Below are 21,163 nucleotides of genomic sequence, written 5' to 3'. Positions count from 1 at the left end.
ACTTACACCGACCAAAGTCGCTTATCGTTGCGCCGCCTTCTCACGAGACACAGCATCAGCTTGACTTTTTGACTAGCATCTCTCCGCATGGGGACATGGTTCTCCGTGTATTGGGTCGTATTTCATGCGTGGTATGATGCCATTCATGGACATGGAGAGGAGTTCGGCCCGGGGGTATGGACGAGTCTGTACTCACATCTGCTTGGTGTCTTGCCGAGCATCCGTGCATAACATAGGTACTTAAAAGCAACCCATTTGCCGCATTTCTTTCTAGAAAAAATCTTCCCTTTTTACTTCAAAAGACCTTGGCGTACTATTTTGGCCAAAGTTTGACGACGGCGTACAGTAGCGTAGGCACAAAACTCAAAAAGCTTCCTTGCTCTTGGCCCTTGGGGCGGAATATATAAAAACGCGGCAGATGAGCAGCTCGGCTAGTATACACTGCCCCTTATTCCATCAACGTCTCCATTTGTAGGAAATTGCAAGGCAAGAAGAAAAAAATGCGACTTCTCACACTCCTCGCTGCCCTCCAATGGGTGCTCGTCGCCGTCGCCTTCGACAAATGGAACGTGTGGCTGGATCACTCCGACGTGCTGGGAGACCAGTGGCTCCAAGACACACAACTCGGTCTCCTGGCGCTCAGGATTGCCGAGCAGGAAGGCCGCAAGCTCTGCATCCTCAGGCCCAAGAGCCTGAAGCGCGACAACGCACCCATGATCATGAAGACCCTCAACGAGGTCTGCCGCGAGAAAAGCCTCGTCTACATGCCCGGAGAGGTGTATAACATCAACTCGCCCATGGTCACGACCAATATGGTCGACGTCAAGATCATCCTGACGGGCCGCCTGCAATGGAGCGGCAACATCGACCACTGGCTCCGCGTGTCCATGCCCATCGGCTTCCAGAACCAGAGCACCGTGTGGCACTTTGGCGGCCACAACGTCCTCTTTGACGGCTTTGGCATCGGCACGCTCGACGGCAACGGCCAGCTCTGGTACAACTGGGCCGTGTCTGAGGGAAACCTGCCGCACCGGCCCATCAACATCAACTTCAAGGGGCTGAGCAACTCGGTCATCCGAGGCCTGCGCTTCGTCCAGAGCCAGATGTGGACCATGGCCATCTCCCACTCGCGCAACCTCGAGCTGAGCGACATCTACGTCAACAGCACCTCCAACAGCCGCTGGAGCACCCTCAACACCGACGGATGTGACACCATCTCCTCGGATAACATCACCTTTCGCCGCTGGTGGGTCGCCAACGGCGACGACGCCATCGCTCTCAAGGGCAACTCGAGCTTCATCTACATCTACGACAGCATCTTCCACGGCGGCCAGGGCATCGCCATCGGCTCCATGGGACAGTTCGACGGCAAGTACGAGTACATCAACAACCTCTACGCCCGAAACCTCACCTTTGTCAACACCGCCCATGTGGCGTACCTCAAGACCTGGGCCGGCGTGTCGAGGGGAGTCCCGCCCAACGGCGGCGGCGGCGGCATCGGGCTCGCCACCAACATCACCATGGAGGACATCAAGATTCGCCGCCTGCGCCAGCAGCCCTTCTTTTGCTGGCAGTGCGAGAACTACTCGGGCTGGGCGGGCAGGGACTGCAACTCGTCCAAGTTCAAGATGAGCCGCGTCACGTGGAAGAATGTCACCGGCACCGTCAACAAGGGCGTCAAGGACGTGGGGTCGTTCCAGTGCAGCTCTGCCGCCGGCGGTTGCGACGACTTTGAGGTTTCGGATATTGATGTTTGGGTCGACGGCGGCGACAAGCTGGACAATTGGCACTGCGAGAATGTCCACGGAAACAAGGGCTTCACTTGCAACGACCCCCCGCCCCAGAAATCCGGATGACCGAGAAGTAAAGGCAAGATGATCACTGGCCGATGTTTTATATGGATAATCCTTTCGATTGGCATGCACATCCGAGAGCTTGTTTCGGTTTAAACGTGGGGGGCATGAGCTGTGCAGGCATTGGAAATTATGTGCGATTTTGTATATTTTCCTATCAAAAGGTAACGAGGGTACGTTGACATATGTAGGGCATTTTGCTCCCATCTTACGCGATGGCGGGGAGAATATAGGACTTACGGAAGGGATATGACATCTGTCTGGAACCAACGGGGCTTGTACGGGGGGAATAATGTTGTGTTGATGAGCTTTGGTGTGCCCATCTCGACGGCCAAACCATGCATGAATGCACTTTCATTCACGAGCCCCAGACTGTTTTTGGGCATGCAACTACTTGGCATTCTCTTGAGCTTGCCGAGACATCACTTGGGCGCGTGAGGCGGGAGGGAGTGCAAGAGTGTTTGATACCTACCTATACGTGCAATGCTATCCTTGAGCCTTGCCGTTAAGAAGTCGTAAAACCACGAATTAGGAAATTATAAAGATATTGCTAGGAAAAAGAGAGGGTTGAGGACAAGAATAAGTTGAATCCATTGGTGCGAGTCGCAATACAGCGAAGTGCATATGGCCTGTGTACTCAAGTAGGAACAAGAGAGTACCAAGGTGCCTTATGCACGTGGCGGCCATTGCTACCACTCGGGTAGGATGAGTGCATGATTCTGCATGAGCAAATGTATATACACCATTCAGCATTATTTTCCAACGACCGTCATTACGTAGCTGAAATGCCATGTCGACGTCCACGCCGGTGCAATTTAATTTATTAAATGGCCTTGATACCTGTCTTTGATGAAACACACACTGATCAGTTCGAATTACTCATCAATTGTACTGGTTGGTCACTGCTACGCCGTACATGCTTTCCTTCTCCTCTCCCCCTCCTCATTTTTCTACATTTTCCTTTTTTTGTTCTTGGGAATTAACCCATGCGGTCCATAACCAGTGTTCCAAGTTGAAGCAAAAGCCGTAAAAGCTACTCAAAATCTACCAACTCTTTTTTTCTTTTCATACAACGTCCTCTAGCATCAACAATAAAGTACCCTGTATCCCCCGACGAGGCTTTTGCCGCAGTCTCCCTCTCGCCCGGCCAACTTCCAAGGAAGAGGCCTGTCGACCCTTAGGGAGCACCCCAGCACACTCAGAGATGCCCGCGGGATATCGCAATAGTTCTCCAGTGTATGCAGGCTGCCGCTAAATGGCTCGAGAGCAGGGCACATGCGTTGCGCACTGATGAACCAATCTCGACGACTTGGGACAAGGCCTACGACGGATGCAGTGCAGCGCTCAGGGAGTGTCTGGAAGGCACAAGAATGTCAAAATCCTCAAGCCCGTCTCCTAATGTGCAAAATCGTCGCTTCTTCGTCATGACAAGCTGATTTCCCCCGACTACCATCTAGAATCCAATTCACCCATGCTCTCTATATTACCACGCGAATTGTCTTTGCACCGAGGATCGCTCTGGGCTGTACAAATCACTAGACAGTCACATCAACCTCTCCAGAGAGCTGGCTTCGCTATCAAGGGTGTTGGAGGGACGTAGTTGCATGTAGCACATGGTCTTCAGGGAGCGGGATGCGGGATATTCACCGAGGTTCTACGGAGTATGGAGTACGAGTACGGACTCTTCATCCTGCTCGCATGCCCTGAACGACATGTGGTCCGCAGCATCTCGAACAATAAACTCCTTGCGGACGGAAAGTTGTAGCCGGCATCTGGACCAAGTCTACCAAGCTTACAACAACATTATGTTGTACGATGCAATACGACGTCGTACATGAGTGGGTTCGGCCCCTCGTTGCATTTAGCGGCCAGCCAGCGAGCCAACTTGGCCTGAGCCCTTTTCCAATGTGGGACGAAACTACTGCGACGGCTGGAAACAGATCAATGTCAGTTGTGGGTGGTGGGGAAATATCGTAAACATGACATGCTCGTCTTAATGGGACGATTGCAGAGTATTTCCGCTCTTGATGCGATTTACCATTTTAACCACAAGAACTTCTAGGGAAGCCACAAGAAGCTTGGACATCTTCTAGTATCTCAGCCCCTCCTTCTCCATGCCCTGGTCGGTGGCGACTGATTGGTGCGGAAGTAGAAACAGTGAATCAAGCCATGGCTGAATGCACCGGCGGGTCTTCGGCCATGGCGCCGCTTTCAACCCTAGATGTCGCCGCCCTTAACATGGTCTTAAGGACTTGGTGGCGCTCCTTGCCGTGTGATGCTTATTCCTCCGCTATGACCCGAGGTAGCTTTTGGGGGTGGAGGGCTCAAAGAGGCTTGCATAGCAAGGGGGAAGAGGAGGGTGATGCCTATCGAACCCGGATTCATTTTGCTCCGGAAATGACGGCGGCTTGCACGAACAAAGCACCGAGCCCTCATCAACACGAGATAGAATCCCGCTTTGGTCAATACAGAAAGAGGACAACATTGAACGCTCTGGGGGTGGCTTGGAGAAAACAGGGCTATCCGCTCGCAGTGGGGCGTGGCCTGAGCTGTAGTAGTACTAGTGATTTGACTCAGGGTCCTTCCTTTGCCATGTGGTTCGAGATCTGGGATGGTGGGCTGAGGCCATCCGTCCACGTCGCTACTGTCTCGTCTGCAACCCTGAAAGGACTCGAGGGGGAGTCTTCTGTACTCGATTGACACGCTGAGAGCTGTTAGTCGCCGACGATCAATAGAGTGCGCGGTGAAGGCAATAGGGACGGAACATACTCCGTAACATCCTCACCAATCTTCAGAGCAAACTGGTGGTTTCTGGAGGACTGGCAAAGCCGGTTTCGACTAGTAACTCTCTTGTTGGTCGTCAGAGCTGTGCTGTCCCGACCTGGTGCCTTGTTGGACCACGCCCTCACCCTCACCATTGGAAGACAACGTAGCGGTCAAGGCGACAAAGGGAGCCCAAAGGGGCGCGTGACAATCGCGCCGGAGTTTGAGAGTGGAAATGCCATACTCGATGTTTCCTAGCAAGTGCCAGAGACGAACTCAGCACAATAGAGCCTGAGATGACTGGCATCAAAGCTTTCAATGTCTGCTTCTTTCCGTATTGGTGAAGCGCTCCTTCCTCGCCCCCCTTCTCCGGATCTTTCGCCAGTCGACTTCAAGATGATTCCGATATCCGCGTGGCGCGGGCGCTTCACTCTCTCTCATGCACAACGTTGAAAGTTTATCCACATCTGACTCGTCTTTGCTAGAAGATCACATCCAGCCAACCTGCCATCACCAGGCGCCAGAGACCCATTGTACGGAGTACCCACCACCTGTCATTGCTGTCACCCCCTCTGCCCTTTGCTTCTTCCCCAGCTTCTTCCCTGGCTCCTTCCTTGCCGCCCCCAAGCGTCCCCACTTTCGCGCCGACTGCCTATTTCTTGAGAAGAGCTGATGGTCGCAAAGAAACGACCTCAAAAATTTGATGGGCTTGGAGAGCAATGGCACCAAATCAGCATGATCCGCTCAACCGGGCTATTTTAGGCTTCACACGGCCTACGCACGGAGTACATGTGGTACAAAATCACTTGTTTGGTTGTACTGGCGAGTCGCGACATTTGGCTTTCAAGGCCTAAAAGACCAGCTACACACTTTTTCGCGCTCCAGATATACCAGTCGGCAACCCGAGTTCCAATATTATGCTGTCAGCCAAGCCGCCGGAACCATCCTCTTGGCCAAGACGTCTGTCGTACTCCGTCTTTGATGTTGGGTCTCTGGTACCAGTTGGCCTCGCCCAAAGCCCAAGCACCGTGATCAAAATGCTACGTATCTTTGTGCTTGGCGCCAATGCGGAGAGAGGCTGGGGAAGTGGAGAGACGGCGTTGCTGGGCACGATCTGGCCATGGCCACAATCGGAGCTGCAGACGAACAATGACAGCTCGGCCGAGTTTTACACTGCCCTTTACATGTCACAGAGAAGGAGGGTGTCTATTCGCAACCAGAAGATGCCGTCTCACTGGAATGTGAAATTGATGGACCGAACAATCTGCCAGCTCCGGTGTCCTGCAAGGTGTACAACGCTCCCGAGCCCTGGGTACACAAACCGCGCGCCATGGTTTCTCCAAAGTCACGTCACAGAGCACCTGGGCAGTTCAACAGGGCGTCAAAGGACGACGCAGGAGATGTTGGGCCCTTGGCCATTGGTACAGGCACCAGCTTATTGCGTGAAAGCGCCGTTTCTCGTCTCCTTGGCCACCTCGTGATCGAGTTGCATCGGCCACTGCTTCGTCGCTTGAACATGCAACTTTCACCACCACGGAAGCTACAAGAGCTGCAGAGCTGCAGAGCTGCAGAGCTGTAAAAGAACAACAAACTGGCAGCATGGCAGAGCAATCGGCAGCAAATTGCCGACGGAAGCAGCCCCCCCTCAGCTGCCAAAACCTCCTGCCAGACCAGGGAGATGATCAAATCAACGAAGACGGCGGCCAATTGCTCGGCGCCATCACTGGGCCAACTTTGTCGCCCCGCCATGCCGCCGCACATGAGCGACGATCCTACGTCCTGTTCGCTGTTGGTCTGCCCTTGCTTGTGCCCGCGTCGCCATCTGTGGGCCAACCACAGTCAAGTTTGATGATCTGGGGTTTCGGTGCCCAGTCTGACCCCAACTCTGTTCATGGCAAAGTTGGTCTCGGGGGCCAATGGCTGGCGCCGGGGCCATGGTCCACGTCGTCTTGGAGGAGCTAGCCGAAAACACCACCCTGCACTTTCATGTATCCCGCCAGCACACACACACCCACGAGGACTTTGTCCTCTTTCCATGACTGCCCGCACCAACCAACGTCTTCGTCAGTCATCATCCGAGATGCTGACAGTATGTACGTACATGCTCAGAAGTACTGACCGGGGGGTGGGTCGCGTGGCGCATCTTGATGCCGGTGTATTTTCCAATGTTGGGGTTAGCCGTGTTCGTGGGTGTCTCCGAAAGCTGACGCAGTTTGGAACAAGTCGTAGCAGCAGTGACAAAAAGCTGTCGGTGTTGGGGACTGCTCGGCCGTGCTGATCTTATGTGTGTATGTATATATATATGCCCTGCCCCCAGCCAGTCGTTACCTTTGGCCACAATCTTCTGCTGACGTCGCCAGAGAAGAATACTGGCTCTGGAGATTTTGATTCGGCTTCTCAAGCGCACTTGAAATCGCTAGACGATTACGAGCGGGGAGACGCTTGGGAGTCAACATGGTTGTTGGCAACATTTACGTGATCGCCGCGGTGTCGGTTATTGGCGGCGGTCTTTTCGGCTTTGACATTTCGTCTTTATCTGCCCAGCTTGGGGAGCAGTCTTACCTCTGCTACTTCAACCAAGGCCCCCACGGCCCTCCGTACACTAATGAGAAGTGCTCCGGTCCTCATGAGTTGGTCCAGGGAGGTATCACAGCCGCCATGGCTGCTGGTTCCTGGCTCGGCGCCCTTATTTCTGGCCCTCTCTCGGATCGACTTGGCCGCAAATACTCCATCATGGTCGGATGCATAATTTGGTAAGTTTAGAAGCCCCGAGAAGCTGTTTGTGGTACTTGGGACCCTAGCCACACAGTATGACCAGTTTCACCGCGAGACACCCATACGCATGCACAGAAGTCTAGACAGTCTCAGTTGAGCTAACCTTCATTGCAGGTTGGTTGGTTCGACCATCTGCTGCGCTGCCCAAAATATCGGCATGCTCATTGTCGGTCGCATCATTAACGGTCTGTGTGTCGGTATCGAGTCAGCTCAAGTTCCCGTCTATATTGCCGAAATATCGCCTCCCTCTAAGCGTGGCCGCTTCATCGGCATGCAGCAGTGGGCTATTACTTGGGGTATCCTCATCATGTACTACATTTCATATGGGACTTCATTTATCGGTGAGCAGGAGTACTTTGGCTGGAAGGCTTCGTCTTTCCGTATTCCATGGGGCCTGCAGATGATTCCTGCCGTCTTCCTCTTTTTCATGATGATGATTTTACCCGAATCACCCCGTTGGCTGGCCCGCAAGGACCGCTGGGAGGACTGCCGTTCTGTGCTGGCTCTAGTGCATGGAAAGGGGGATCCCGACCACCCTTTCGTTGCCATGGAACTTCAGGATATCAAAGACATGTGCGAGTTTGAGCGTCGTCACTCCAATGTCACTTACTTTGATCTTTTCAAGCCCGATATGATTAATCGAACTCTGATCGGCTTGTTCACACAGATTTGGTCGCAGTTGACCGGCATGAACGTCATGAGTAAGTACAAGTGGTTTTTGTTGCATAGCAATCGGTACATGAGCTTTGCGATTAACTCATCCTTCACAGTGTACTATATTGCCAATGTTTTCAGCATGGCCGGATACGAGGGCAATGCCAACCTTCTTGCATCATCCATCAGCTACGTCATTAACGTCTTCATGACTATCCCTGCTCTCCTATGGGTCGATCGCTGGGGCCGTCGTCCTACCCTCTTGGTCGGCTCCGTCCTCATGGCGACCTGGATGTATGCCAATGCTGGTATTCTGGCCAACTACGCCGAGGTTGTTCCCGGCGGCATCAACGGTGTTGCAGCCCAGTCCATGAGACTCACCGGTGCTCCTGCTAAGGGTCTCATTGCCTGCACCTACCTCTTCGTCGCTTCCTTTGCTCCCACCTGGGGCCCTGTCTCTTGGATCTACCCGCCCGAGCTGTACCCTCTGCGACTCCGTGGCAAGGGCGTAGCCATGTCAACTTCAGGAAACTGGGCTTTCAACACTGCCCTCGGCCTCTTCGTCCCTCCTGCTCTTGCAAACATCAAGTGGAAGACATATCTCATTTTTGCCATCTTCAACACGGTAGCATTCTTCCACGTCCTCTTTGTCTTCCCCGAGACTGCTGGAAAGACTTTGGAAGAGACCGAGGCAATGTTTGAAGACCCCAACGGTATCAAGTATATAGGTACCCCGGCGTGGAAGACCAAGGTCGTCACCAAGTTGGTCGACCGCGCTGAGCATGGTGACGTTGAAGCCAAGCGAGCCGTGGAATACAAGCTCTCTGATGCTCACGAGCACGACGTGGAGAAGGCCGCCACACCTCCAGCGGCTGCTTAATTGCGATGCCTCGAGTAGATTAATTCAAATCGCGTGTTGCCTCAATCGATCTGTCACCAAACACCACCAAGACTCTAGTGTGTTATCCCCATTCAATCGAGGGCCTCTGAATGACAAGATATGTGATAGTTTATATGGGACGGTCTTTTCTGATTGATTTTATGATGTTGAATGATACCAATTTAGGCAGTTTTCTTTGTACAGATGTTCTTTGTACAGATGTCGTAAATAATATTGCCGCCTGTGCCATGAAGTTGAGACAGGTACTTGTGATTTTCAATTCTGTGAGCATTAGTACTGCCCCCTGCTTTGAATGGGCGACTGACTGGCTACACCTCAAGCTGAGTGACACGCTGAACACACGAGCTCGTTTCTATTGCTGTTATATCACAATGCTGGGAGTCCGACGGTCAAGGAGGAATGTGAATATATTGATCCACGGGAACGGCCGGCGAGTCTTCGCAAGTATGCAATGAGGTCAAAGACCGCGCAACGTCCCTGTGTTAACCAAAATACAAATCCCTTGAAAAAAAAAATCCCGACGCTATTCAATGCACGCCTAGGGCGGGTGAACATGAGTACGAGTACTTTCAAATCTCGCCTCGATGCTGTGTCCCCGACTGTCTTTACTGGCGTTTGCCCGGAACTGCCCCCGCTCGGGTTTTGTTTCGGCCTAGACGGACAAAGGCATTCAGTGATGAGAATCTGACTGGAGTTAAATAATAAATTGGGGGTGTGAGTATTGATATATAGCTTCGTCGACGACCTTGAGGGCCAGGGTCAAACTCCGACGCCGCGTAGATGCAAACTATTTTGATGGTGCATTTTACACAAAAGTCACGGAACTGATTTTAAAATTGGACTTCATGAACCCTTGAAATGATTAATGATGAACAGTGATTTAAAAGTGTGAGGTTCCACGCTGATGCTAGGGGATGGAATGGCCACGAGGTTAGTAAAATACAACATTCCAAGTCCAGTCACACTTGATTCGATTAAAAAGAAAATATTCAAAGCCAAGTCACCGCTACTCAGCTCGTATGACAACATGCTGTGAGGCCGAAGTCAAAGAAAGCACTCGATTGAGCTTGAACTCATCCTTGAAGCCGCCAATCAAAAGCCCGCCATTATTCGACTCAACCACGCCGCTAGTGGCAAACGAATCCTTTATGCAGTAAATGTACGCCTCTGCAACCTCCTCTGGTGTGGCCACTGTCCCTGCGATACTCTCACGCTGCTGGCAGATTCTCCGCTGGGGTGCTGCTGAACAATTCCGTGTGCACCGCACCAGGCTGCACGGCGCTGACACGAACCGGCTTCGGAGCGGCTGCGAATCCGCGAGCAAGACCATCTATACCTGTCCCGATTCCAGCCGCAATATAGCCATCACCTTGCTCACATGCGACTCGTGAGTGTCCTCGATTCCGTTGACTCGGCGCCGGGTGGAGATGTAGGCGGCGAGCGGCCCGCTAGCGTCGCCGATAAATCCGCCGTTGACCTTTCCTCTTTTGGGTACAACCGGAGTTTGCGGGTTCCGGAAACGACGGAGTACAAGGTGTCGCCAGCCGGGCTGTTGCCGAGTCCTTTTGGGGGAGAGCTTGTGCAACAACGGACTCAATGCTACAATTGGAGAGCCAACCACAGTTTTTCTGCCCACGATTGGCCTTGCATTGGTGTTGCAGCAGGTCGGCGGCATGCCAAGTCGTCGACTGCATCGAGTCCACCGAGTCCGTCGAGTCCCACAGTCCGACAAGGCGGCCACGTGAGCACACGAGGAGTTCCCAGCCACCCCGACGCGCCTCGGGTGTCTTGGTTTCACGCACAGCCCAACAAAGCCAACCATTCACAGAAATGTGAATGCAGGTCGTTTCGGCGGCCTCGTGGCTGCGTCCTGAGCTGTGGTCCACCACCGTCTGAAGCCTTTTCTGGCGGCCAAGGCCTCATTCACGAGTGTCCCTCCAGCTTTGCCCTCATCACACCTCATGGCCCAGCGTCATGCCGTTCGTCGCCAACACGCCCGAATCGCTTCTCGACCGTGCCGACTCCAAAAACCCAAACTCCACATGTCGCGGCATAACCTCGAGCGGCAGGCCGTGCAGACGGCCCATCAGCCAGTCATCCGCCGGGATTTGGCTAGCCCCTGGAAATCGAGGCCTGAGAGTCGATCTCAGCGATGAGAGTCTGTATTGCTGGCAACATAAGGAACAGGCCACTCACAGTGCAGGATCCAGCCCCGGGCCCCGAAGGAGTACGAAGCCTATCCTGGAAGCACGCTCGAGTTTAGATACCCTCGCGGACCGCCTGGGAGTCGTGGAACTCGGAGAAAAGAACACCCACAAGCACAGTAGGGACCATGGGAGGCCGCCAAACCTGCCAACCAAAGCGTCAAGGTCGAGGACGCCGCCAAAACTCCAGTTTTGCTTCTGCTTCTCTATTCCGCTAGAGGAAGTAAACGAGCCCGCGCGACCGAAACCACGGCCGCAGCTGGAACCTATCCAAAAACCGGCCTCTGCCTCTATGCCTAATTTGCCAAGCAGACACCACCATAACAGCAAAACGGGCAGCCAGCAGCGAATCGCGACACCCAGCACCTCTCCGGGCAAAGCATCCCATCGATCTGGTCGATCCGCCGTCTCACAAACCGCACGGTTCAAGGACCTAATTCCAGACTCACTGGACATGGCGACGGCGTCGACACTCATGACTGAACTTGCCAAGCCGCACGCCGACTCGGAAGAAGCCGGCTACATATACATGTTTTGGCTGACGCCCACATCCAAACAGTCGCCGCCGCCCGTCGACGCCGCCCGGTCACTGCTGGTTCCGCCGTCTACGTCGTCTTCGGCGCGCTCACGCCGACCAAGCGACATTGTGTCCACCTTTGCAGACCCCAGCGGCAAGGGGGACAAGAAGACGATGCTGCTCAAAATAGGGCGTGCGGCCAACGTGCAGCGGAGGATGAATCAGTGGCAGCGGCAGTGCGGGTACGACATTGAGATGCTGCGGTATTACCCTTACGTGGCTGCTGTAAACGACAGCCCTGGGACGAGCCGCACGCCCCGGATGACGCCTCACTGTCGCCGTGTCGAGCGCCTGGTTCACATCGAGTTGGCGGGCATGGGGTTGCGCGCAGACATGTCGACATGTGACGCCTGCGGGAGGGAGCATCGAGAGTGGTTTGAGGTGAGGGCTACGCGGGAGGGGATTCGAAAGGTGGACGATGTGATTCGGCGATGGGTTGACTGGGATGAAGCGAGCTTGGATTGACGTGTTTAGTTGCTACGAGGGGCGCACATGGCATAGCATATGTATATGGAGTTGTACTTGTTTTGAATGCATGGCATTGCATCGACATGGGAGCACGTAACATTACCAATGGAAGAAGCGCATTTTTGTCTGGACGCGTTTGGAATGGCTATATTGGATTGCTGCTTGTGAGATATAGTCCATGTGCATGTTTAAATGGATACTTGAAGGTGTTGCGGCCGAATGACTCACCGCGGCGTGGAGTTTGCGGACCTCGGGAGATGACGAAGAGACTCAATGTCCGTGATAAGATGCGCCCGAGCTGTCTGTTTGGAATTTCAACAGCCGCGCTGTTCAAGGACACGCATTGGTCAATAAAACTAAACTTGGATACAGCCAGAGCATCAAGATTATAATGTCTCTGCAACAAGGCACGTCTTTACACCGCGTCTCATCCAAAGACATCCCCACTCTCGTCGACATCCATTACGAGGCCTTTGCGGACGATGCTCTGATGAAATTCATGTATGGATCTCACGGCGATGCGGCATCCGCCGTGAGCGATTTGCGGGAGGCTCTCGAGGACCCAACAGCCAGGTTCACCAAGGCAGTTGACAATGAAACAGGCGATATTGTCGGCTGGTCATGGTGGAACGTCTACCTCGACGCCGAGACTCACCTAGAAGCGGCAAAGACTACTGAGGAGGAGCAGAAGGAAGCTCCCAAAACTGCGATAAGCCCAGAGACATTCCTGCAATACCATGCTGCCGTAAACGATAGGAGGAGGAGATGGATTACCGGGAAGCCAGGGAGTAGCAAGTGGTCCCCCTCCTCCATGCCGTACTTGATCTCGTTTAACCTGTCTATCTAGTTCTCCAGGCGATTGCAGTGCGTCCGAAATCGCAGGGCAGAGGCGTAGGAACGGCCCTTGTCAGGGCCGGACTTGAAGAAGCCAAACGCAACGGGGTGTTGGCATGGCTGGAGGCCTCGTCTGCTGGGCATGGCTTGTATGAGAAGTGCGGGTTTCGAGATGTTGGAGAGGCCATCGAATCGGACTTGGGGGCGTATGGGAAAGTGACGACGGTTTGCATGATGTATGAGCCATAATGCACGATCCCGGGCGAGGCGTATAGCGTTTGGATGAGTTGAATGTGCATGCCAGCCGTTTGCTGGGAGAATTCTGTCACGACTTCAACTCCCCAAGAGTCAAGTACTAGGGAGGACTTGCCCTGCATGCTGCATGTATAAATTGACCAGACCAGTTGACCTGACATGGACCCTAGATCGCCTGCCAATCAGTGCTGCTTGCCCACACGTGACTATTCTCGCTTGTGTTCCAGCACTCTGAGACGTAACAGCCGTGTTATGCCATTTCCCACGTGCAATCACTATCAAACTGACGTATCGAATTACCACCGGCGTACCCTAGGGTTCGCCAGTTACCATCAATGCCTTTTGCCCGGCTGCGATGGCCACTGATTCCTGGGCTATTGGCCTCGTGAGTCGTGCCGCTGGACGCTGACAGTCATGCCGCGACTCATGCGGACGGTCCCACCACCACTCCCAGGCTCCCACATTCCGAGCATCCTCATTTGTCCCGTCAGCCGGCTCAGCCCGTCTTTTTGCCAGACATTCGAGGCAAAATGGATGGCTCATTTTGAGATGTCGTTTATATACCCAACTCGCTGCCTGATTCCTGGTTTCAGGAGTCCTCATCCCGCGCCATGAAGCCCCCAACTCGGCAGGCACCGATACCTTGTGAATCCGTCACGGAGGCAGCAGACCAATAGCGAATTGGGCCCCATTCACAACATGGGCGAGTTCGCTGCGCCGGCGGCATATGAGGTCCTGACGACTTCTATGCAGAGGGACAGACTATTCAATGTCGACCTCGATAGTGGCTTGGGTCGGAAACCAACCCCAGTGCCTGCTCACCTGTCAAGGGTCTTGTACGTGCCGAGGCACAGCATGCTGAATCTGTCGCTGTTTGATGCTGGATTGCAGTACAGACAGGCCATTGACTATTCGCCCGTCGGGGGAGAACAGGTGACGGGCAAGGCGCTGATGGGCAGTCGTCTCTTTAAGACGAGGATAAATACCATGGCATGTCCTGTTGGGCATGGGGGTGCCCAGGCGGCGTATGTTGTTGCTCTTGATATCGAAAAGATTAGAGACGGAGGCGATATCTCTGCCACGGTGCACAAGGAGGGTCAGGCGGACCCAATACCTCGCGTCAACATGTCAGTATCGTCATGGCTCCACGGTTTGCAAGTGTCGTTGCTGACCGGACTCGCGTAGCATTCTACCCATGTTGACAGATGTTTTCAGCCTGCTATCCGTCACAAGCGACCAGCACTCAGGCATGATCAATATATCGACTACATACCCACTGCCCCGTCTCAGGAGCATGGTCGGTGTTCTTCACTTCCCGTACTCTAGGTTCTCAATACCCAATGCAGCTTCTGTCTACGAATGGCAAATCCACCCTCTGGATCACGGCACACTGCGATATACTTTGGTGGAACTGGACGGCGAGACATGCCAAGTGCAGGCCGATTCTGGACCACAAGACTCAAACATCAAGGCAATTTACCACCATATTGGCTATCATGGATCCCTCTTTTTACCACATAGCGAGGGTGTTTTACTTCTGCCAGAAGTAGTCAACGAGCGTGACGGCTGGTTGGAATTGGTCATTGTTTCCAGTCTCATCGGCTTGCTGTGGAGGATACGAGGGATGGAAATCAAGGATGCCGAGCCACAGGCGGCCAGCGTGAAGAAGAGGCCGTCACTTATGAAGAGGATATTTGGGAGGAAGCAATAGCGATTATTTTTCTTGTTATCAAGCATACCCTCATATGATGGTAGTACTTGCTATACTGCCAAATCTAACACATCATTACTCTTGGAGACGTCGAATTTTCTTTCACTCTCTGGGCAGGCAACTTTCTCATACCCACGACATCAGCCCCATTGACCCGAAAACCAGCCTCAATGCCGTATCCAATGTTAGCGTCTGCTACAGTGACGGCTGCTCAAGAAAATTGAATCCCACGATCCCCTCAGCAATCACCACTTCGGGCCCCGATTCCGACCTCGACGACACCGACACCCGTCTTCCTATTATACCACCGTTTCCGACTTCTAATGAAAGCGGCGAGCTAAGCGGGAATTCGACATAGTTGTTTGACAGCCGCGCCGCCGGGAACACAAATTGTCGAAAGAGACCACAGTCATGGGCGCTCTTGGTCATGTCGCCGCTTGAGCTTTACATCCCGTTAGACTTGTTCGCTTGTTTTCCCCCATTCTCATTGCGTCTATTGTAGAAAGAATACATACTGGATGACGACGCGGAGCTTATCCACGTCCGCCAGACGGCACGCTTCGGCGGGCGTGAGTCTCGCATGAGTGGCTTCTGTACTTCCAGGCTGGCCAGGTGTGTGGAAAGCCAGGTCTCCTTGAGTAAAGCAGCTTGACGGGACATCATGTCCATTTTTCGGCGCACTGAGGGCGGCCAGCGCACCTCCTCGAGGTCGGTTTGTGACTTCTGGACCGCACATTGTTGGCACAGAAGGGCTCCTCTCCTACGAACTCCCACATCAACAACACGGCGCGGATAATGGAGGAAAACGCAGCTTGAAATACATGGCTGGAAACAAGGCCTTATTGCCTCTTGAAACAAAGCCACATGCTCATTCTCGCTCAGCTCATTTACGACGTTTCTTATTCTTTGAGCCATCCAGGTGCACATGGACAAAGCAGCCATGCCGGACCCACGAGCCAATCACAACCTCTGGCGCGTCAGCCCGTCTTCCTGTTGCGGTAATCGTCATGAGCAAGTTTGCGCGGAAATGCTCCGGAATCACGCCAAGCGCCTCTCACCATTCAAATTTCAGAGAAAGGGACATGATGAAATTGCTGACATATCAGCGTTGCAGATGAAGGGCTTGGCTTGTCCGTTTCGTGCGACGACCCCTCCTCCGAGTCGAGTATGGGTTGGTGATGCCCAATGCCAATCATGGTCCGCTGCCTCGCCGGTATGGCGTTCGAGACGCAAGGTTGTGATCACACATCATCGGCTCCCAAGGCTGCTATTGCCTTACGTTGCCCCCCTCTCTGCTTCTCCATTTATTGCGATTCCTGACGGTTCTGCGACCCTCTCTTGACTCTCTTTCCCAGCTATCCTCCCATCTAGCAACACCTCTACATCAGAATCCAAATCACAAAGCACCAACCGCAACCATGTCTGTCGGGACTTACAGCCTCCCCAAGCTCCCCTATGCTTACAATGTACGTCTCCTTCAATCCATCAAGGTCATGGATTCTGTATGCCTAACCCCTCTATTTCTCGCAGGCATTGGAGCCCAGCATCTCGGCGCAAATCATGGAACTCCACCACAGCAAACACCACCAGACATACGTGACGAACCTAAATAACGCTCTCAAAACCTACGCAACGGCCACCTCGTCCAACGACATTGCCGGCCAGATCGCCCTCCAGAACGCCATCAAGTTCAACGGCGGCGGACACATCAACCACTCCTTGTTCTGGGACAACCTGACCCCGGCTAGCTCGGCCGAGGCCAACCCCCAGAGCGCAGCAACCCTGATGGCTTCCATCACCAAGACGTGGGGTAGCTTTGACGAGTTCAAAGCCGCCTTTACAAAGGCTCTCCTGGGCTTGCAGGGCAGTGGATGGGGCTGGCTGGTCAAGGACGGCGGCAGCCTGCGGATCGTGACTACCAAGGACCAGGACCCGGTCGTAGGCGGAGAGGTGCCCATTTTTGGGGTCGACATGTGGGAGCATGCCTATTACCTACAGGTACGTTAGCGTCCCAATCACTGATTACCATGAGCGGTGTTGCTGACGCTGTCTTGCGTTGGTAGTACTTGAATGGCAAGGCGGCGTACATTGAAAACATCTGGAAGGTCATCAACTGGAAGACGGCCGAGACTCGGTTCAACGGAGGACGCGATGATGTGTTCAAAGTCCTCAAAGCCGCCATTTAGTGTTGCGTATGCCTCCTGGTGGAAAGCCATTGTTGCCTAGTGGCAAACTGGTAGACGGCGTCAGTTGGCATCCCATCTAGCGGTGTGATGGCGACGGCTCGCTTCCGGGTAAAACATGAGTCAAATGATGGCAATATATGAGTCCAATGTCTAAGTTTCTTGTTCAACGACTGCTGTGAAAAACAGCGCCCATGGCCGTGAGCGTTGGTAGAGGCGGTGACGACGCCCTTGCTAGATTCAGCGCAACCAGCATGCCTGTGATACCTGGGCCACGCGCACTATGGTTGCACATATCGTATATCTGCTACGGCGCCATGGTCCCTTGTTCCTGAATAATTTCCGGAAAAGGGGACAACGTAAGCTGCCGACGTATGCGTGTCCAAGTCTCTTTGCACTCCTCTTTGCGGGCGGCACAGCTTCGTGTCTGCCGTGATTCGTGTCGCTCAGCATAGAGTACATTCCCTGTTCTGGCCATGAAGCCTTTGTTTTTGGCACGGGGGCGGGCCGCCGCAGACAATGATGGGCTCATCTCTACAGTCCTGCAACGTCAGAGATGCAGGATTGTCAGATGCTGCCAAACCACTGCGCATCATGGTACAACCCGCCATCGTGTCCAGAGTATTACAAGAGGCAGTCCACGAATGCGAATCACTTGTGTCCCCGGAACACAACACTCTGAACGGTGTAGGGATCATCCAGCCGCCGGGCCGAAATGGCCTCGGATAGAGGCACCAACGTAATTTTACTCCCAAGTCCATGCGGGTGAGCTGTAGTCTGTAGATGGGCTCAAAGTACTGATATTTGACGACAGGGCAAAGACGTATAAAGACGTCGAGGCCGAAGCCAGCTGGGTTGAGGGGAATTGCATTCAGCAGAAGCTTGTCACGTTAACCCAAGCCAGCTTTTGTTTCTCTCACTCCCTACAACATGTTCAAGATGAAAGCTGTTGACGTGCTCGCATTGGGACTCTGGTATATCCCACCATCGAGATTCAACATGACCACCTAGGTCTATATACTGACTCTCCCAGTGCCGCGCTGACCATGGCAACTGTTCCCATCACGGTCACAACGACAGTGACGGAATGCGCTGCCTCATGCTATTCCACTGGCTACGCGACTACCGGCATTCCTGCGTACTCGACACCGCCCCCCTGGTACATGACCCCGGATCCGGTGAAATCGCCCGACTCACCCGTGACGACTGGTTACGGACCGTCCGCGCAGGATCCAAACGCTTCATCCACCAAAGACTCGAGCTCGTCCTCGGGAGGCAGCACTTCGAATGTATATTCTCCCACGCCCCAGCCGTATTCGGAGACTACGCCTCCCTCCTATGACGGCACGGAAACTCCGACGTACCAAAGCCCATCTGGGACCGCGAGCTCAACCTATACACAGGAATCCCCGACACCATCCGCGCCGAGCACTCCGTCAAGCTACGTATATCCATCGCCGTCGTCCGAGTCCAGCGCCGAGGCTACGGAAACGTCTCTGCAAACCACCACGCCCACTACGTTAGCCACCAGTACTAGGGAACGAGGCAGCAGCAGCAACGCAAGCGGTACACGAGGTCCGCCTCCAGTGTATGAAACACCCACCGACGAGCCACCTTCTTATGATGATCCTCCCTCCTACACTGATCCTCCTTCGTATGGAGAGGCGGGGCTTTAGGGCTGTTGCAACCTCTGCGACGCCTGGCACTCATCAGTGATGCAGAGCACGGGACAACGTACAACAAGGCAACGCGCGTCCTATATTTTCAGCCGGAGAAAAAAAAGCTTGACAAGTCCTTTATTTAGTCCATCATGATCACAGATCCATGATTCTATAGTCTATCGTTAAATAAGAAACAGTTCAACCTTTTCTCATCGATATCCGGGGTATTACTTTATGCCTCTATGAACCCTTTGAAAGGCAAACAACCGCCCACTTCCCGTGCCAAGCCCATCGTCTGGCGCCAGTATCACCACCGCCACCTTCAGTGGCCCTCAATTCTTCGTCTTTGCCAGCCGGAAGGCCAACAACAACATCAGCCTTGCAGGTTCGCAGAGAAAGGACGTTGATCCCGGATCCAGGGCCCATGGGGCCGAGGGCGGTGGTCCACGGGGTAGTGGGATCCCAGTGAGCCTGCAAGTTCCAGTTAGCTTCTGCCAAAAAAGAAGAAAAAAAACATGTTAACATGTCTATAGAAGAGGGGAGGGGACGTACATCGCCGGTGAGCTTTCGGTAGTTCAGGTCACCCTTGAAGATGGTGAGCTCGGCACGCTTCATGTCCTCATGAAGGTCATGAGCCTCTGCAGGCAGGCGCCAGAAGCTGCCACCAGCAGTCCAGTAGCGGTTAGGGCGCAAGATGATCTGGTCCTCCTTGAAGAGCTTAGTCCACTCCTGGGCGACAAAGAGGAGGTCCTCGGCCTCCTTGTCAGCCAAAGGAGCCGGGGTTTTGTCTTGCGCCTTCTCCTCGTCGGACTGAGTCTCGAAGAACTTTCTGGGTTCGGCAATGGCGTTCAGGAGAAGGCAGTAGTCGCCAGGCAGGACATCAGACACAAACCAGGGGATTGACTTGGGATGGAGAATGATGTGGGTGGCCAGGCCAGAGGTAAGGAGGAATCCGGCCAGGACGAGGTCAACGTACAGCTCGAAGCCCGAGTTGTCGAGGACAAAATCAACACGGCGCTCCTTCTTGCCTTCATCGCGGGCCTTCTTGAGGATAGCGTAAGCCTCGGGGAGGTGGTTGATCAGAATGTTCTTCTCTGCCGCCTTGCGAGCCTGGCTTCCCTGAAGCTTCTGGATGTCCTCATAGGTGAGGTTGGTGAGCAGAGATAGGTCGGTTGCGTTGCCCCAGAGGCAGATCTCGAACATTTCGGTGAAGAGAAGCTTCTCGGCCTCCTCGTCATGAGTTGCATCTTTGTTAGAGCGAAGCTCCGTGACAAACTCCTTGTATCGGGAAGCTAGCTCAACAACTGCATTGCGAGAGGTACGGAACGTGTCCATCTTCTGGCGGGAAAAGATGTCATAGTTCTTCCAGTGCTTGGAGAGACTGAAAAAGGTGCTGATGCGTCTGTTGGGCACGGAATTTAGCATCGAGACGTCCTGAGTAGTCGTATTCGAAAAACTCCCACGCACCTGTACATGTAGCACTCGGAGAACAGCCACGGGACGTCCAACCATGTAGGCTCGCCCAACTGCTCAATCTCTTTGTTGTAGCGAGCAATCTCGTCGGGGTAGCCATCGTCGACAATGGGGCTGTAGCAGTGTGATTAGCCCAGATTCTCCTCCTGGCATGGTAAGAATTCGTTGCAGTACGCACGTAAGCTTGTAGTCGTGAAGAACGCCGTATTTCAGATCGACCAGCCGCTGAATAATCTTATTGCCTTCAGCGTGCTTCTCGGGGTCGGCGGAATGGGCGGCGCGGTAGACGTCGTCAATGGCGCCAGTCTACATGGACGGAGCTGTCAGCACTCTCCTCTTTCACTGTAGCCATACTCGATGGAAAGTGCATACCAGGATAACCGGCCAGCGGTTTCGCACAGAGTCGTGGGCAAACGACGTCGGGTCGCTGGTGACGGATTTGGCTGGGATTGCGCATGTCAGTTAGGCTCTGGCCAGGTGGTCGGATGCACGAGTTCGTACGGGTCTTTGTATCGTATTCCATCTTGATCTACTTATTCAAAAAAAAAATAAAAAAAAAATAAACCATGCGTGTACCTGCAAATGCGTATAGGAGAGAAATGTATAACAAAAAGATGGCAGGGCCAGAGTGACGGCGATGGCGAGGGGCAATATTGATGGCTGGAGATAGATCACTTATTCGCGGGGCCAATTTTTAGTCCATGGAGGGGCAACAGCGGCGCATCAAGACGCCAAAAAACAACTCGAGCGGGTCTGCCGAAGAGATGCCACAATGCACGGTGCTATTACGACAGCTGCGATTGCTACGGTCAAGGGCCAGGTGGATTACGAAGTGGGTTTCAAGTCTCTGT

The 21,163-nt window shown here is 53.6% G+C and overlaps 9 protein-coding genes across 9 annotated transcripts; 7 read left to right on the top strand and 2 right to left on the bottom strand.

The window, feature by feature from the left end:
* Positions 1–500: 500 nt before the first annotated feature.
* MAA_04744 (glycoside hydrolase family 28) lies at positions 501–1,856 on the top strand (the record flags this gene model as incomplete). Its single annotated transcript, XM_007822840.1, has 1 exon — positions 501–1,856. The coding sequence occupies one exon, from the start codon at positions 501–503 to the stop codon at positions 1,854–1,856; it is 1,356 nt and encodes a 451-aa protein (XP_007821031.1).
* A 5,214-nt stretch (positions 1,857–7,070) lies between these two features.
* Positions 7,071–8,925, top strand: MAA_04745 (glucose transporter; the record flags this gene model as incomplete). Its single annotated transcript, XM_007822841.1, has 3 exons — positions 7,071–7,369; positions 7,506–8,092; positions 8,162–8,925. 3 exons carry the CDS (start codon positions 7,071–7,073, stop codon positions 8,923–8,925), a joined length of 1,650 nt encoding a protein of 549 aa, XP_007821032.1.
* A 1,995-nt stretch (positions 8,926–10,920) lies between these two features.
* Positions 10,921–12,192, top strand: MAA_10656 (SpvB domain-containing protein; the record flags this gene model as incomplete). Its single annotated transcript, XM_011412374.1, has 1 exon — positions 10,921–12,192. One exon carries the CDS (start codon positions 10,921–10,923, stop codon positions 12,190–12,192), a length of 1,272 nt encoding a protein of 423 aa, XP_011410676.1.
* Positions 12,193–12,586: 394 nt separating this feature from the next.
* MAA_04746 (DUF1766-domain-containing protein) lies at positions 12,587–13,278 on the top strand (the record flags this gene model as incomplete). Its single annotated transcript, XM_007822842.2, has 2 exons — positions 12,587–12,983; positions 13,043–13,278. The coding sequence occupies 2 exons, from the start codon at positions 12,587–12,589 to the stop codon at positions 13,276–13,278; spliced, it is 633 nt and encodes a 210-aa protein (XP_007821033.2).
* Positions 13,279–13,983: 705 nt separating this feature from the next.
* Positions 13,984–14,995, top strand: MAA_04747 (uncharacterized protein; the record flags this gene model as incomplete). Its single annotated transcript, XM_007822843.1, has 2 exons — positions 13,984–14,411; positions 14,470–14,995. 2 exons carry the CDS (start codon positions 13,984–13,986, stop codon positions 14,993–14,995), a joined length of 954 nt encoding a protein of 317 aa, XP_007821034.1.
* A 195-nt stretch (positions 14,996–15,190) lies between these two features.
* Positions 15,191–15,731, bottom strand: MAA_04748 (uncharacterized protein; the record flags this gene model as incomplete). The annotated part of the gene is made up of 2 exons (XM_007822844.1): positions 15,191–15,437; positions 15,511–15,731. The coding sequence occupies 2 exons, from the start codon at positions 15,729–15,731 to the stop codon at positions 15,191–15,193; spliced, it is 468 nt and encodes a 155-aa protein (XP_007821035.1).
* A 682-nt stretch (positions 15,732–16,413) lies between these two features.
* MAA_04749 (Manganese/iron superoxide dismutase, binding site) lies at positions 16,414–17,181 on the top strand (the record flags this gene model as incomplete). The annotated part of the gene is made up of 3 exons (XM_007822845.1): positions 16,414–16,461; positions 16,526–16,993; positions 17,059–17,181. The coding sequence occupies 3 exons, from the start codon at positions 16,414–16,416 to the stop codon at positions 17,179–17,181; spliced, it is 639 nt and encodes a 212-aa protein (XP_007821036.1).
* A 936-nt stretch (positions 17,182–18,117) lies between these two features.
* Positions 18,118–18,854, top strand: MAA_04750 (uncharacterized protein; the record flags this gene model as incomplete). The annotated part of the gene is made up of 2 exons (XM_007822846.1): positions 18,118–18,152; positions 18,212–18,854. 2 exons carry the CDS (start codon positions 18,118–18,120, stop codon positions 18,852–18,854), a joined length of 678 nt encoding a protein of 225 aa, XP_007821037.1.
* Positions 18,855–19,079: 225 nt separating this feature from the next.
* MAA_04751 (DUF89 domain protein) lies at positions 19,080–20,835 on the bottom strand (the record flags this gene model as incomplete). The annotated part of the gene is made up of 6 exons (XM_007822847.1): positions 19,080–19,310; positions 19,392–20,241; positions 20,307–20,426; positions 20,491–20,618; positions 20,685–20,755; positions 20,814–20,835. 6 exons carry the CDS (start codon positions 20,833–20,835, stop codon positions 19,080–19,082), a joined length of 1,422 nt encoding a protein of 473 aa, XP_007821038.1.
* Positions 20,836–21,163: the final 328 nt, after the last annotated feature.

The sequence above is a fragment of the Metarhizium robertsii genome (assembly GCF_000187425.2).
Source record: "Metarhizium robertsii ARSEF 23 chromosome Unknown MAA_Scf_1, whole genome shotgun sequence".
Classification (NCBI taxonomy): Eukaryota; Fungi; Ascomycota; class Sordariomycetes; order Hypocreales; family Clavicipitaceae; genus Metarhizium; species Metarhizium robertsii.
This window is presented reverse-complemented; position numbering and strand designations above follow the sequence as displayed.